The following is a 13,333-nucleotide window of genomic DNA, read 5'->3' on the forward strand; positions in this document are numbered from 1 at the left end:
ACAATCGATCACAACATTCGAAGTTTATCGATAAAAAATCGTTTTATTTTCCAAGCTTAAACATCCTTAATTTGGCCAAAGGTGTATCCCCTAGAGTGTTGGCAGTCGAATTTAGTAACACCGTGTATATTTAAGGAATTAAATCAGCAATGTAATAATTATACCAATACAAACAATTTATTATTCACATCTCCTCACTATTTCTAAACAAAATTTTATTAGATCTGAAGTTAATTGTTCAATAAATACTGATTTATGGTTGCTACAAATTATTTGAGACGCTATGTATTATCGAATCGTCCAATATGGTAGGACCGATTTCGAATATTTCTTTATCGTGTATGTGTGTGGCTCTTTCGAAACGTTTAGAATGAGACGTCTGCCGTTCCTTAGGAAGGAAAACGCAATAACAATTCATACGTTCAAGATGGTTACTGCACCAGCCACCCGGGGATCCCGATCTTATCTCGAAATGTGATAGAACACATTTTAGAAGTTTATGATCCCTATTTCTGACCACTTACAATTCTCTCTTCGTATATGGTAATATAGCTATTCATGGATATTGTTTGGATTATTATAGACGATATCGGAGATCGAAATTTACTTATATTATAAACGTTAAGACTCTGATAACGTCTTTATTCGATTACGCACAAAAGTATAAAACGTTTATAGATTGTTATCAACTAATTTACAATAAAACAAATAATACACATTGAAAAATAGTATGATTATAGTTTATTTCAGAAATGTACAGAGTAATAAAACTTCGTTAGGTATGTAAAGGGATCACAGAGTGACACAACGAATATTTAAGCCTCTTTTATAGCTATTTGGAAATGATTTCATTGTAAAATTCGTTCTTTTTATCAAGTACCACCCCGGTTAAGGTCAATTTATAGGTTTAGCCTATTGTTATGCATTCACAAACACTGAAAATAGTGTGTCAAAGGCGTGCCGATAGGATACTCGTAAAGCCGAATTTGAAATAGGGTTAGAATTAGGCAGGGGCTAAACGAAATATAATTGGGGGGCCAAGTAGCATTACATTATTTACTAAAATAGAAATATTGTTTTAATTTTTCTGAAACACCAATTTATTGTGCAATATTAAAAAATAACCTTTCTACAATTGCAATTCATTGAACTGAAGTTTGTTGCGAAGTAAAAGGTTGAGGAGCACTGGTCTTTGTGTGAACCTGTGACATGTCGAACTGTTTTTGTTTCTGCATGACTTCATGATAAGCCGGCTCCATTGTGATGCTGAATTGTTCACAATGGAAAAAGGAGGTCATCCGAAAGCCTATTACGAGGACAATTTTTGCTTAGTTTCATTATTGAAAACGTTTGTTCGCACAAATAGCTTGTACCATTATTTTCTGGGCATGGGCGACTATATTTGGATGTTGTGTCCTAGATAAAGACTTAAAAAATTCCAATTTGCTGGTGTTCAAAAATAGTGCCATTACTGCCCATTGAAGATAATGTTATTTCTGATAATAAGAAAGCTGTACTTGATTTTTGTTCGATGGTCCCGGGCCGGATTTCAACGCTTTGCAGGCAGGAGACGGCCCGCGGGACGTAGTTTCCCCATCCCTGACCCAAGTTATCCCTACACAATATTTCGATATTGACACTTCATGCCAGAAAACATACTTTTCCTAATTCTCTTACGCAATTACTTGAAATTTTAATATTACAAACAATACTATTTCAAGACCTACACCGAAATTGAGCCGAAATGGACGGAATTCCCCATTTTATTACTCCATACCTTTTTGAAATAGACTCTAATACGAAAATAGAGAAATATGTCCATTCCGAATTATTCATTATTAGAATGTGTTTAATGAAATTTACGTTTTAACGAGCTGAAGCTAATAAAGACACCAAATAGTAGAGATAAAAAAAAAGCATCTTTAACGTTTGGAATAAAAATTGTGATTTACGAGACAATATCTAGACAATGACTGTAAACAAATTACCGTTTCGTATAAATCAGATAATTTCACGCTGGTTTTAAAAACTCGTTTATAGGTAAAACTGGTCAATATTTTGTCTGGTCGCTGAACATACAACCGGCTACTGCTCATTCATGGATATATAGATGGTGTGGCTGCCTGCCAACGTATAAATAGTGAGGATGGGACCGCATTCTTAAATAACCCTCAATAGAATTCTCGGTTAATTGATTTTTTTCCGGAGTTGGTCGTAAATTTTTATCATTATGTAGAAGTATCTCTGTATAAACACCATAATCGTTCTGTCGTAGACCAGGTTCTAAAAATATTTGATATTAATATCAATAGGAGGAAAATTATGATTGTTGAAATAGGAGAACATTTTATTTTTAAAATAAAGATAAAGCGATAATATCAACACCAGAAACGGAGATAAAATAAGGGAAGCGATTAGACGAGTGAAGGAGAAAAATCACTGGGAGACGGATGAGACGTTGCCAAATTCAGAAACAAACAAAAATTGTTTATTGATTATCCGTATTTATTTAAATTGCTGTCGAAATAATATTTTCACTAGAAAATTTGATAGAAGATTTTTTATTATTGTGGTAAACATCTTAATCTTAATGGTAATGGATTGTTTCGTTCTGAGCTTTCTTCAGGACTGAATGAGGCAAATTTAACTTATTCAACTTAGTATTGAATATAACACAATTTAATTTCCAAAAATAACTTTCCGAACAATTTTCTATTTCTTTATTTTCACGTATATTTCGCTTTTGCTAATGCGATCCGAGACTCGTCGCCTACAAAAGTTGACCGCGACAAGAAAGCAAGGAAAGCTCGCTTTTCTCGAGGTTCTCCAACTTTCCGCCAAACCATATTTCATCTTGAAATGTGCTCCGAGGCAATTTGAAGATTATTCAACACAAAGTAGAATTTTATGGAGAGCATAAAGCGTCAGGTTATTTTCATATTTATGTGAAGAACACTTTCGGAGAGGTGTAAAATAATGATGACTCTCTTTTATGTTGTCTTTTCGCTTTCGGGTGACTTTTTAAATGTTCCTTGTTGCAATAAAATATTTCATTCCTGTGTCTCTTTATTACTTCTTTTGTAAATGAACGACTCTTGTTGGTTTGGTTGTCGTATAGATTTTCTCAGTACGGACGTGAATATTTTTCATAAAAGTTTGGTTTATGTTCGCTCTAACTCCCGGAGTTACTACATAAAACGATATTATTATGTGTGTGCGTACTTTGAAACTAATTTGATTGAAGTACCCGGTTTTCGGCAAGTGAATTTTGATTGAGATACTAGTAATACCACAAAAAGCAGTCGCAATTAATTAATTAATAAATGAATAATACTATACTCATAAACAGGGGCGCAATAACGGGGGTATCCAGGGTATCTTGACACCATCTAAACTAAAAAGCAGACTTGCGTAACTCAAGGTGCTTTAATTATAATCTTACAAATCTGTTTAGCCCCGATAGTAAAATTGGTAAAAAATCTTCATCTTTTTAAAAATACTCGTATAAGGATTTTACGTGGATTATTAATAAACCAGGAGTAGGTATTATATGTATAATTTCTTCAGAATCCTCCCGAGACATGTAGAAGAATCTCGATATGTATTTTATAAAAAAGGTTTTAATAACTGGAACAAAAATTTATAAAAAAACACAGAAATGATAGAAATTAGTACTAAACTACGTTTAGAAAGTAGTCAATCGATCGAAATTTTTTAATTATTATAAAAAATTCGTTGGACACCCTATTTGAGATTTAATTTGTTGCGTCTCTGCTCATAAAATACCAAAACATATTTCGTTTCTAATCTCGTATTAAAGCGTAAATTATATCTCAAAGATATTGTTTTAGATTCGGTTACAGCAACGCGGATCATTATCAAAATTACTGATATCAAATATGAAACCATAAATAAACAACAACCAATAATGAATAGATTATTTCAGAAACGACTACATCAGAAATAATAACATAGTATTGTAGATTGTAAACGAAACATTGCATTATGTTTGATTTGATCCTCACGACACCTTGAAGAAGACAATAATAATTGAGGGATTTGAATTTATTTGTATCAATACAGTGAATTCAATAGTACCTAGTAGATATAGATTTTTTCGGTATTTACAAATATTTCACAACACAGAAATACGTTTGATCTAAATAGTAGCTAATATATATTATTATCTCAATGAAGAAAACTATCACTACAAAAAAGTGATAAAAATAATGACTGTAATCAAGAATGTATGAGTCAGAGTATTAATAATACTTTTAGTTACTCTTCACCAATTTCGATTAAGTATTTAATATAAATATTTTCATTATTCGTTTGTTTCTAGATGGGTTGTGTATCTAAAACGAAAACAATTGAAAACGAACAAAAAAAAGGACAATCTTTAAATGTAAATTCTGATATAACCACAAAATATTTAAAAATTTTTAAACCAAATTTTGACTGTGCTATTTTATATTATACTTACATATAAATACGTTTTTTAATTCGATAGATTTTCGAAGAATGTTTTTAACTTTATATTTTCTACGATTTTTTTCCAACTACCTTTTAGTACGTTAAACATTTTGATACCTCCGCCAAGCGACTTATTCATAAATAATGATTCAAGTTACTCTCAATATTATGATCGACACCTCAACGCTTTTTATCTAGTAGTATCTATCTAAACTCTATTCTTAGTTTCTTGATACCAGACTTTTGAAATTTTTACTAATAGCAGTTTTAATTGTTCTTAATTTGTATTCCACCGGACACGTGGTTTCTCTCATCTATGACCCTTTAAATTCCCGTTTGAAGTGTACATAAAACGTGTTGAAAGCATACACACGGTATATTAACCATCCGGATATCCTCCTCGTACCTAGCAAATAATAATTCCTACACGGTTTTCGTTCCGGAATCGGCGTCGGTTCTTTGATTGTCGTCGATATCCGACGCCGCGTTGCACTCCATCCAATTACACGCTCGAATGCATGAGGTTGCGACAGCTTCTCACTGTCGCCCGCCCTGTCGCCATCTCTCTTCAGTTAACTCGCTCACTCTACAGACAAAACGGCAATTCCGGATATGCCACCCTCCTCCACACACCATTTATAGCCTAATATTTATCACGCCCGCTTCTCTCTATCACTTGAAAAGAAGTAAGAATCAAAAGGGACGATTAAACGCGACTCTAAAGCAGCGAACGAACATTTTTTTATGTACAGAACAATAGTTAACAGTATCCTATTCCTACAAATTCTTAGTTTTGTACGTAATTCTTGCAAATAAAAAGTTAAAAAATTATTAATGTTTCTCCAAGGCTTTGACCAAAAGATCGTTCATTGAACTAAGTAAAGTCCTAGGTAACATCTACTTGTACAGCTCCCGCCATGGAATTGGCAAAAGTCATGATTACATACAAGTATAAAAAGTTTAATATTGTAGTATTGTGAAAGGCCATTGCAATTTATACAACTTATTACGTTATTAGAACTACATTCCACCTCCATAATTAAGATATCTTGAAAAAGAAAAAAAATGTTTGCTCTATTTAGAGAAAGGATTTGGAAGATCAAACGTGAGATACCCTAAAGCAGAGGTGGCATATTTAACTAGACCTAACATATACTATATACTGACGAAATTATGTGCTATCTACCATTTAGATATCTCTTGAAATATCGAATGAAACAAAATCAGGTTTGTAGTTGGAAATCAGACTAATGAACCCCATTGAGGTTGAAGCAAGTCCGTGAATTATCCAATCCGCCTTTGGTTGCGAATCCTTTGAGATAGTTGATTGGATATTTATATTCGTATTTCCTTATTCTTATATCGTTATTTTTAGAATCAATTCATGTATCAATCTGTTGACGACAGTAGCTGCTACGATTCATCCTTTCTCCTTATTTCTTTGGCGAGTTTAGTTTACATCTCCAGCACCCTATTCTTGGAAGTAGTGAAGTCGTTTCATACTCCAGCATCTCTTCTCGTTTCACTAACTCGATATTTTGACGAAACTCGATGCTATTTGCCTACATAACATCTTTCGAGATCTTGACACTTTCCACCCTTTTCGCTAACTTCGCTACCGTCGCTAACATTATTCTTTTTGATGGTAGATAGTTGATAGTATCGTTCGTGAAAAGAGTCGTATAGGAATAAATTTACTACCCAACATATCTTTTTACGAAGAGAAACAAATTTTTTTCGATATATTAGATAAACATTTATTTGAATTTAAAAAACAATGAAGTACTAAAAAAACTTTCACATAGTTTAATTGTTTAAAAGAAGTATAGACTATAATTTAAATAATTAAAATATAAATACGCTAGACGTTCTTCCCAAATTTATGCCCCGTAAAAAAGCGAACGTTGCGGTACAAGGTGGACCCTCCGATATTCCCAAGGAACTGCTCGAACACAATCCAGCTCCTACTATGGTACCGTATAAAAATAGAAATACCATTAACAGTACCATGAGTAAACAACTGATGATAGCCCAACGGTTTTTCCAGAATCTGAGAACAAACATTATTTTGTATATACGAGAAATTTTTAATGTGAAAAAAATTGATTATTCGCAACAACCGACTGTGTTAATTAATAGGTACTTATATTGAACAGATGTTTACAAACTTTTTTTGCAGACAACCGTATCAAAAATTTATAGATATACTAAAGGTGTAGGTAGCTAGTATTTTTAACAAACGTCATAACGCCAATTATTCAATTTAAAATTGAAAAAAATAATATGGGTAATTTCCAATATACGAGGTTAAATTAATATGATCGTTGTTTCATAATAAAGTTTAATTGATTTTAAAAAGGATTTCGACCAAACAATGTTTTTTTTAACGGCAGATGTATTTATCTAAGTTTTAATTCGCTTCTTATTTAATAAACTGGGTAATTATTAGTTTGAAATTTTTATATTCAGACCTACATTCTTGGAGTCGTTTTTAGTTAGAATTAAAATGACATATTTCATCAAATTGTGTAGATAATATAATTGGCCCCTTGGTAATTTTTCGCAAGTTTATTTTAATTTGAGGATTTTTTGTTTGCAAATACTTGTTTATCTTATCATACAAATAAAAACAATTACAAAGCAAAAACTTCGTGTAAAAATAGGCAGAATAAGCAGAATTTTGTAAAATAAATCAGAAAAAAAAAACAAAATAAAACCTTTTTTTAATTTTTTAAGAAAAAACTGTGGATACTGAAAATAACATAACATAATAACTTGTGTTTCCTCCTCTTCTTGTAATTAATTCTCCAACGCGTCTTGGCATGTCACGAATTAGCTCATCAACTCATTAACATTATTGGGCATATTGCTCCACTCATCTTGAACAGCTGCAATTAGGTCCCGGAGAGTTAAAGGGGGTTTTCTCTATTGGATATTGCTCTGCCAAGATAATCTCATACATGTTCGATGGGATTTAAGTCTGGAGAGTTTGCTGGCCAGTTTAATCTTTGGATATTTCCCTCTTGTAGCATATTCTGTACCCTTGGTACGCGATGTGGTCTGGCATTATCATCTTGCAAAATAAAATTTGCTCCATATTAGTTGCGCAAAGGTTGCTCGATATACTCCCCCAAAACATAACTGATCCACCTTCATAAGGGACAACGCTTCTTTTGAAAATTAGTCGCTCTCGTCTACCTGGGCATCTCCAAATTCTTTCCCGGCTACTATCACTCTGTAGGCCAAATCGTGACTCGTCAGAAAATAAGACGTTGCGCCATTGGGCTAAAAGCCAATTCCGTTGCTCTTCGGCCCATTGGCGACGTTCAGCTCTATGTCGAGGTAGAAGTCTAGGTACCCTTAAAGGTCTTCTTGCCCTGAGATTTAAAGAATGTAACCTCCTTCTTATGGTACTCCTCTTCGGTAGGTATACAAAAAATGACTTCGAGGGGCTGTTACCGTTATTCTTCGGTTTCTTCGAGTGAAATTAGCCATATAATGATCTTCCATCTGTGAAGTCACTCTAGCTCGACCAGACACCGACCTAGACGACACCAGTTTCTTGAAAAAGGGCCACTACCCGCCTTATCGAAGTTCGCGACATATTTAAGTTTTTGCTTCCTAATTGCTTTTATTTGTATGATAAGATAAGAAGGTATTTGTATTATTTTTATTGTTTATTACTAAATAATCACTGTTTATGCTCCACTTTAACATATTATCATTGAATCATAAAAAATGTTTCATCATTCACTTCATAAAAAAGATTTTTAATTATGAACTTACTTCGAAATATCGAATAATATACAATTAATCGTTCTTCAAAATAGACTAAAAGAACTTTTTTATAGTACCAACGTTTTTTTGTGATACCACTTCCATAAATTTCGTCGACATAGATTTTTACTTATACTATTTAAGACTTTCAAACATCAATGCATCGTGAAATCGTGCATTAGCACAGAGTTGTTACCGATATGAGGCATATAGGATACTACCTGGGATTCTAGGATATTGGTTATGTACCTGTCAGCATTTAGACTTTCATCATTCACTGGTATCAACTCCGTGCGACCCTCGAAAGAAATTACTCCCCGAACCATGATACAACCACGACCAAAATTTTCAGTTTAGTAACTCTAACTGGTACACGTCTATCTGATGAATACAGACAAAATCTTAATATCGGAACAATCTTGATTATTCCAATTTGCGTATTATCGAGCAAATTCCGATCTTGCTACTCAATGTTCTCTGGTAAGACGTGGACCTCTAGCTGGCGCTCTGGCTCCTCATATACCTGCTTCTCTCAGCTCCTATTTCGAACTGTTTGTAGGCTTATTACGAGCAGCCAACAGATCTGTTTGCATGCTTAATTCTTAACGTCCGTTAACCTCAAATAACGATCATCTTCTGCCAAAGTTACCCTTCCGCGGCCTTGCCCGGGTCTCCTGGTTAGTTGCCCTGGTTCTTGGTAGCGAATAACACCTCTGGATATGGTGCTTTGTTGAAACCAAATTACCCTTGCGACGTATCTTTGACTGCGGCCATTTTGTATGAGCGCGATGATTCCAGCGGCTTCTTCATTCGTCGCATGTCTTGTTAAACGTTGAGGCACATCCGTTATTAAAGAAATAAATTTAAAATTTTCACTATACAACAACACAATTTGCTTATAAAGTTCTCGTTCTCAATGCATTCTCCAAGACAGAAATGATTTATTCGAGCATTATTGTTTCTAAAAAGATTTGTAAGAAAAAATAAGAAATATATTAAGTTGATACATATACAGATTGTATCAAAAAACACTAAAATTAAGTATTAAAAATATCCTAAAATACCAGTGATGCGATAATTTTTGTGGGGTGTATATATAATAAAGATGACCTTCGGTGAATATTACAGAAAGAAAATATCTTCAGTATTAAATATAATTTTGTTACCTGTAACTGAAAGTTTTTCTTCGTCGAATAATATCCAAGGTTTCACCGATTCTTTGTTCGGCATTAATCATTTGATATCTCACTGTTCCGATAATTGGACACTTACAATGTAAAATTTTTTCCACTCTCGAAAATGTATTTGTAGGAGTTGTAGATGTTTCATAACTTGATTGAATCTCCCATTGTCTGATCATATAAAATACAAATTGTATATTTCTTCTAAATAAAGTGACAGTTACAAAGAACTTTTTCCAATAAATGACATTAGAGTTTCTGTCAGGTGCGGCTTTTAAATATATACTTACATTACATCCAATACAGTTGGAGTAGATATTTTTGTGATTAGTCGATGCTGAAGTTAATTACAAGACGAAGAAAGTTGAGAAGTTTACGCAGTATTCATGTTTATATCAATAAGTGTATTAATTAAATTAATCTGTCATTATCACAATAAATAATATTTTATTGGGAAACGACATTGAGGTTTCTTTCATGCTACTGCAATGGGCTAAACAGAAAACATGAATAACAGCAGTGACTCCAAAATAGGTCACGTTATATACAATATAATCAAAAAAATAATGAACTGGTGACCTCAAATTAGGAACATATATAATGAACTAGCTTGAAAATAATATGGATATAAATTCATGTTATTTTGTTGACGGAGTTGCTGAAATGTACTTGTTTTGGTGTTTATTAATTTCGGTATTGGAGTTTACTATTCAGGTAAGAATATTGGATTAAAACAGAATTCCTACTAAATACTAGTACTACATCAGTATTTTACCGATCGATATATGCGTTAAAATACGAGGCATGTTTTTTAAGTAAGTACCGTTTTGGAATTAAAAAAAGAAGTGCAAAGATATCGCAATAATTTTATTTTTACATGAAGGCCTGTACCTTAATCTACTTTTCTACATAATTTCCGTGAATATTGAAGCAGTTTTTCAATACCCTCCTCATAAAATTCTGCCGCCTGACTTATTAACCACTTGAAGACACTGACCGCCCAGATGTTTCTTCAAGTGTAGGAACAAATAGTAATCGTTGGGCGCCAGATCAGGGCTGTAGGGAAGATGATCTAGAGTTTCCCATCGAAAAGATTTGATGAGATCTTTGGTCCGATTGCTATGTGTAGCCATGTGGCTACATATAAACGGGCATTGTCATGTAGAAAAACGATACTTGCCACTTCTTTTGTTCTGGATTGCACGACGCAGATTGTTCAATGTCTTATAATAAGACGCTGCATTGATTGTCTCATTACGAGGCCGAAACTCCACTAGCAATATTCCTTTTCTATCCCAAAAAACTTGCTTAAACTTCACTTTTTTGGGTGATGATCACTCATAATGTTTTTTTCGTAAACTTCACAGATCTCACGATGAATATCGATCAGTTTTACACCTTTAGCACTAAGAAATCGTATAACAGCCCGTACTTCACAGTCGGCGGGTATCACGATTGTCGGAGACATCTTAAACACTCAGTAAACAACGTACACAATGAAGAATCAGACTGTAATGGCGTCAGTGCGTAGAAAAGAGATGTAGGAAACCAGCGCGCATGTGCGGAACGCCGACCTTGAGGTTGCGGCGGCGGTACAAAACGGTACTTACTTAAAAAATATGACTCGTAATACACATGTATCGAAAATCCAGATATTTTTTTTCGCTAATTTTTCTTAGTAAATTCAGTATTCGATAAAAAAGATTATTATAAACTGAATCAGTTTTGAAAATTTTATTTTTTATAGGAAAAAGTGAAAGTATCGGTTTATTATGAATCTCTATGTCCCGCTTCAAAGCAATTCATTTCAAGACAATTATATCCAGGATACCAACTTTTAGGTGACAATTCTCTTACAGTGGACTTGATTCCTTATGTAAACAGAGTTAAAGTAAGTTTCGAAATCTACAACACAATACAAATCGACACAAAGATCTAAACAATCTCGTTATTTTTGTTTAAGAACGTCAACAAAAATAAAAACGGATACCGTCTTATTTGTCAACATGGTAAAGAAGAATGTTACGCTAACAAAGTTCACGCATGCGTCCTACATTTAAACGCAACTCAAAAAGCGCAAATCAGTTTTATCGAATGTCATTTGCAAACCAGTGATCTACAAGATAAGGATGATATCAAAAAGGTATTAAATTCCTATTACAACTTTCCAATTCAACTATAAAGGTATCTTATTATTTTCTGAACAGTTGAACAAGTTCCTTTTCCGAAATAACACCTAGATAATCCTGGAATGTACCTTCAATATCACCAGCTCATTTGGAAAAAAAGACGTACGACAAAGATGCTTATTGAGTTGAAGCATTTCCTAGATTTTCAGATGATATTTGGAATATGAATTAAATCGAACAATTTTGTCTTACCGAAAATATTTGAATGGATTGTTTTTTAGTGTTTACGTAGTAATAATTTGGCCTGGAGCGACATTAAAGACTGCTTAATAGATGAAGGAACTCAGTATTTAGTTGAATATCATAAACAAGCAAAAAGTTTGCGGCCGCCTCTGGAATATCTTCCCCATATTATATTTAATGATAAAACTGATAGAGATGAAGAACAAAACAGTAGAAGAGAATTCATCAAAATAGTTTGTTCAAAATTTAAAGATGAAAAACCAAATGGATGTCCCCAAGATTTTGAATAAATATGAAATTTGTTTTTACCGATGAAATAGACAAATAAGTTGAAGGAATTTTTCAGTAAAAATTTTTATTCTAATCATTCCATTATGCCGTTTTATTTGTATCAAATCGACTATGTTTTTGTAGATTCTATACTTATAAATGCAATAAAAAAAACTATCGACAGGAATATTTTGAAAGTACATATTAGTTCTAATATGAAACCTAATTACAACTGAAACAAAGTTTTAGCAATTAATAAAGAAATTAGATTTGTAGCGTATTTTTGTCCATTGATATTTTTATCAGCATCTACCATAACCATCATCCACCAGATATATAAATAATTTTAAAATCATAAACGGAATCGATTTAGTTGGAAATAAAATAAAATATTCCAGAAAATTGAACAAATTCAAATAAAGCGCAAAAGGTTATCAATCAAACCACGATGTTACTTCCATTGATTTAGTTATAACGAATTTTAATTTTTTAATTAATATTTGCGAATATATCATTTCTCGTTTGACAGCAACATTATTTAGTTCTATTAGTCTTCAATTTATGTATTAGCTTTGCTCTATAAACATCCAAGACTATGTAATTTCACATTGTTAAGTATACAACAAACATTTTTTTTTGTAAGATACATAAAACCGTAAGCATTTAATTTTGAAATTATGAAAATAAAGCGTCTTCTCAGAAAACGGTGTAATCATTACTATGTTAATAAATTTTTTACTACAATTTGATATACATGTATATATAAAAATTGATAATTGATATCAATATAAATATACGGTGAATCAACTATGACTCAATAAAAAAGTTGAAAATATCCCAGTAATAGTTCAGGAGCTCAGAATGAACATACCAATTATAAATGTCGATGGTAAATACAGGAGAGAGTTAAAAGAGGAAAATTGGATAGGAGTATAAATATAAGATGATGAAGCTCGTCAAAAATCGGCTGTTATACCAGAAATCACTTTGCGTAAACTGATAGTCATTTGACGTACATTGAAATTGAGTTTACTTGGAAATTATTTCCATTTCCATACATTCAATATTGTAATATTTAGCTATCAAACAGTTTTGTATGTATGTATGTTTTGCGCAATTTGCTAATCGCTCAAAAAAAGCTCGTGTTGATTGGTGTAAAGAAATACTAAAAAAATTCAATCATAGCACTTTCAGACACCAATAAGATCAGAGTTCAACGATTTTTTACACATGAAAAAGCAATTGATGCATTCAAATTAC

The 13,333-nt window shown here is 32.7% G+C and overlaps 1 protein-coding gene across 1 annotated transcript; it reads left to right on the forward strand.

The window, feature by feature from the left end:
* The first annotated feature begins 10,060 nt into the window (after positions 1-10,060).
* LOC130441490 (gamma-interferon-inducible lysosomal thiol reductase-like) lies at positions 10,061-12,777 on the forward strand. Its single transcript, XM_056775198.1, has 4 exons — positions 10,061-10,145; positions 11,179-11,322; positions 11,395-11,574; positions 11,842-12,777. Exons 1-4 carry the CDS (start codon positions 10,095-10,097, stop codon positions 12,091-12,093), a joined length of 627 nt encoding a protein of 208 aa, XP_056631176.1. The 5' UTR covers positions 10,061-10,094; the 3' UTR covers positions 12,094-12,777.
* Positions 12,778-13,333: the final 556 nt, after the last annotated feature.

Source organism: Diorhabda sublineata, chromosome 3 (assembly GCF_026230105.1).
Source record: "Diorhabda sublineata isolate icDioSubl1.1 chromosome 3, icDioSubl1.1, whole genome shotgun sequence".
Lineage (NCBI taxonomy): Eukaryota > Metazoa > Arthropoda > Insecta > Coleoptera > Chrysomelidae > Diorhabda > Diorhabda sublineata.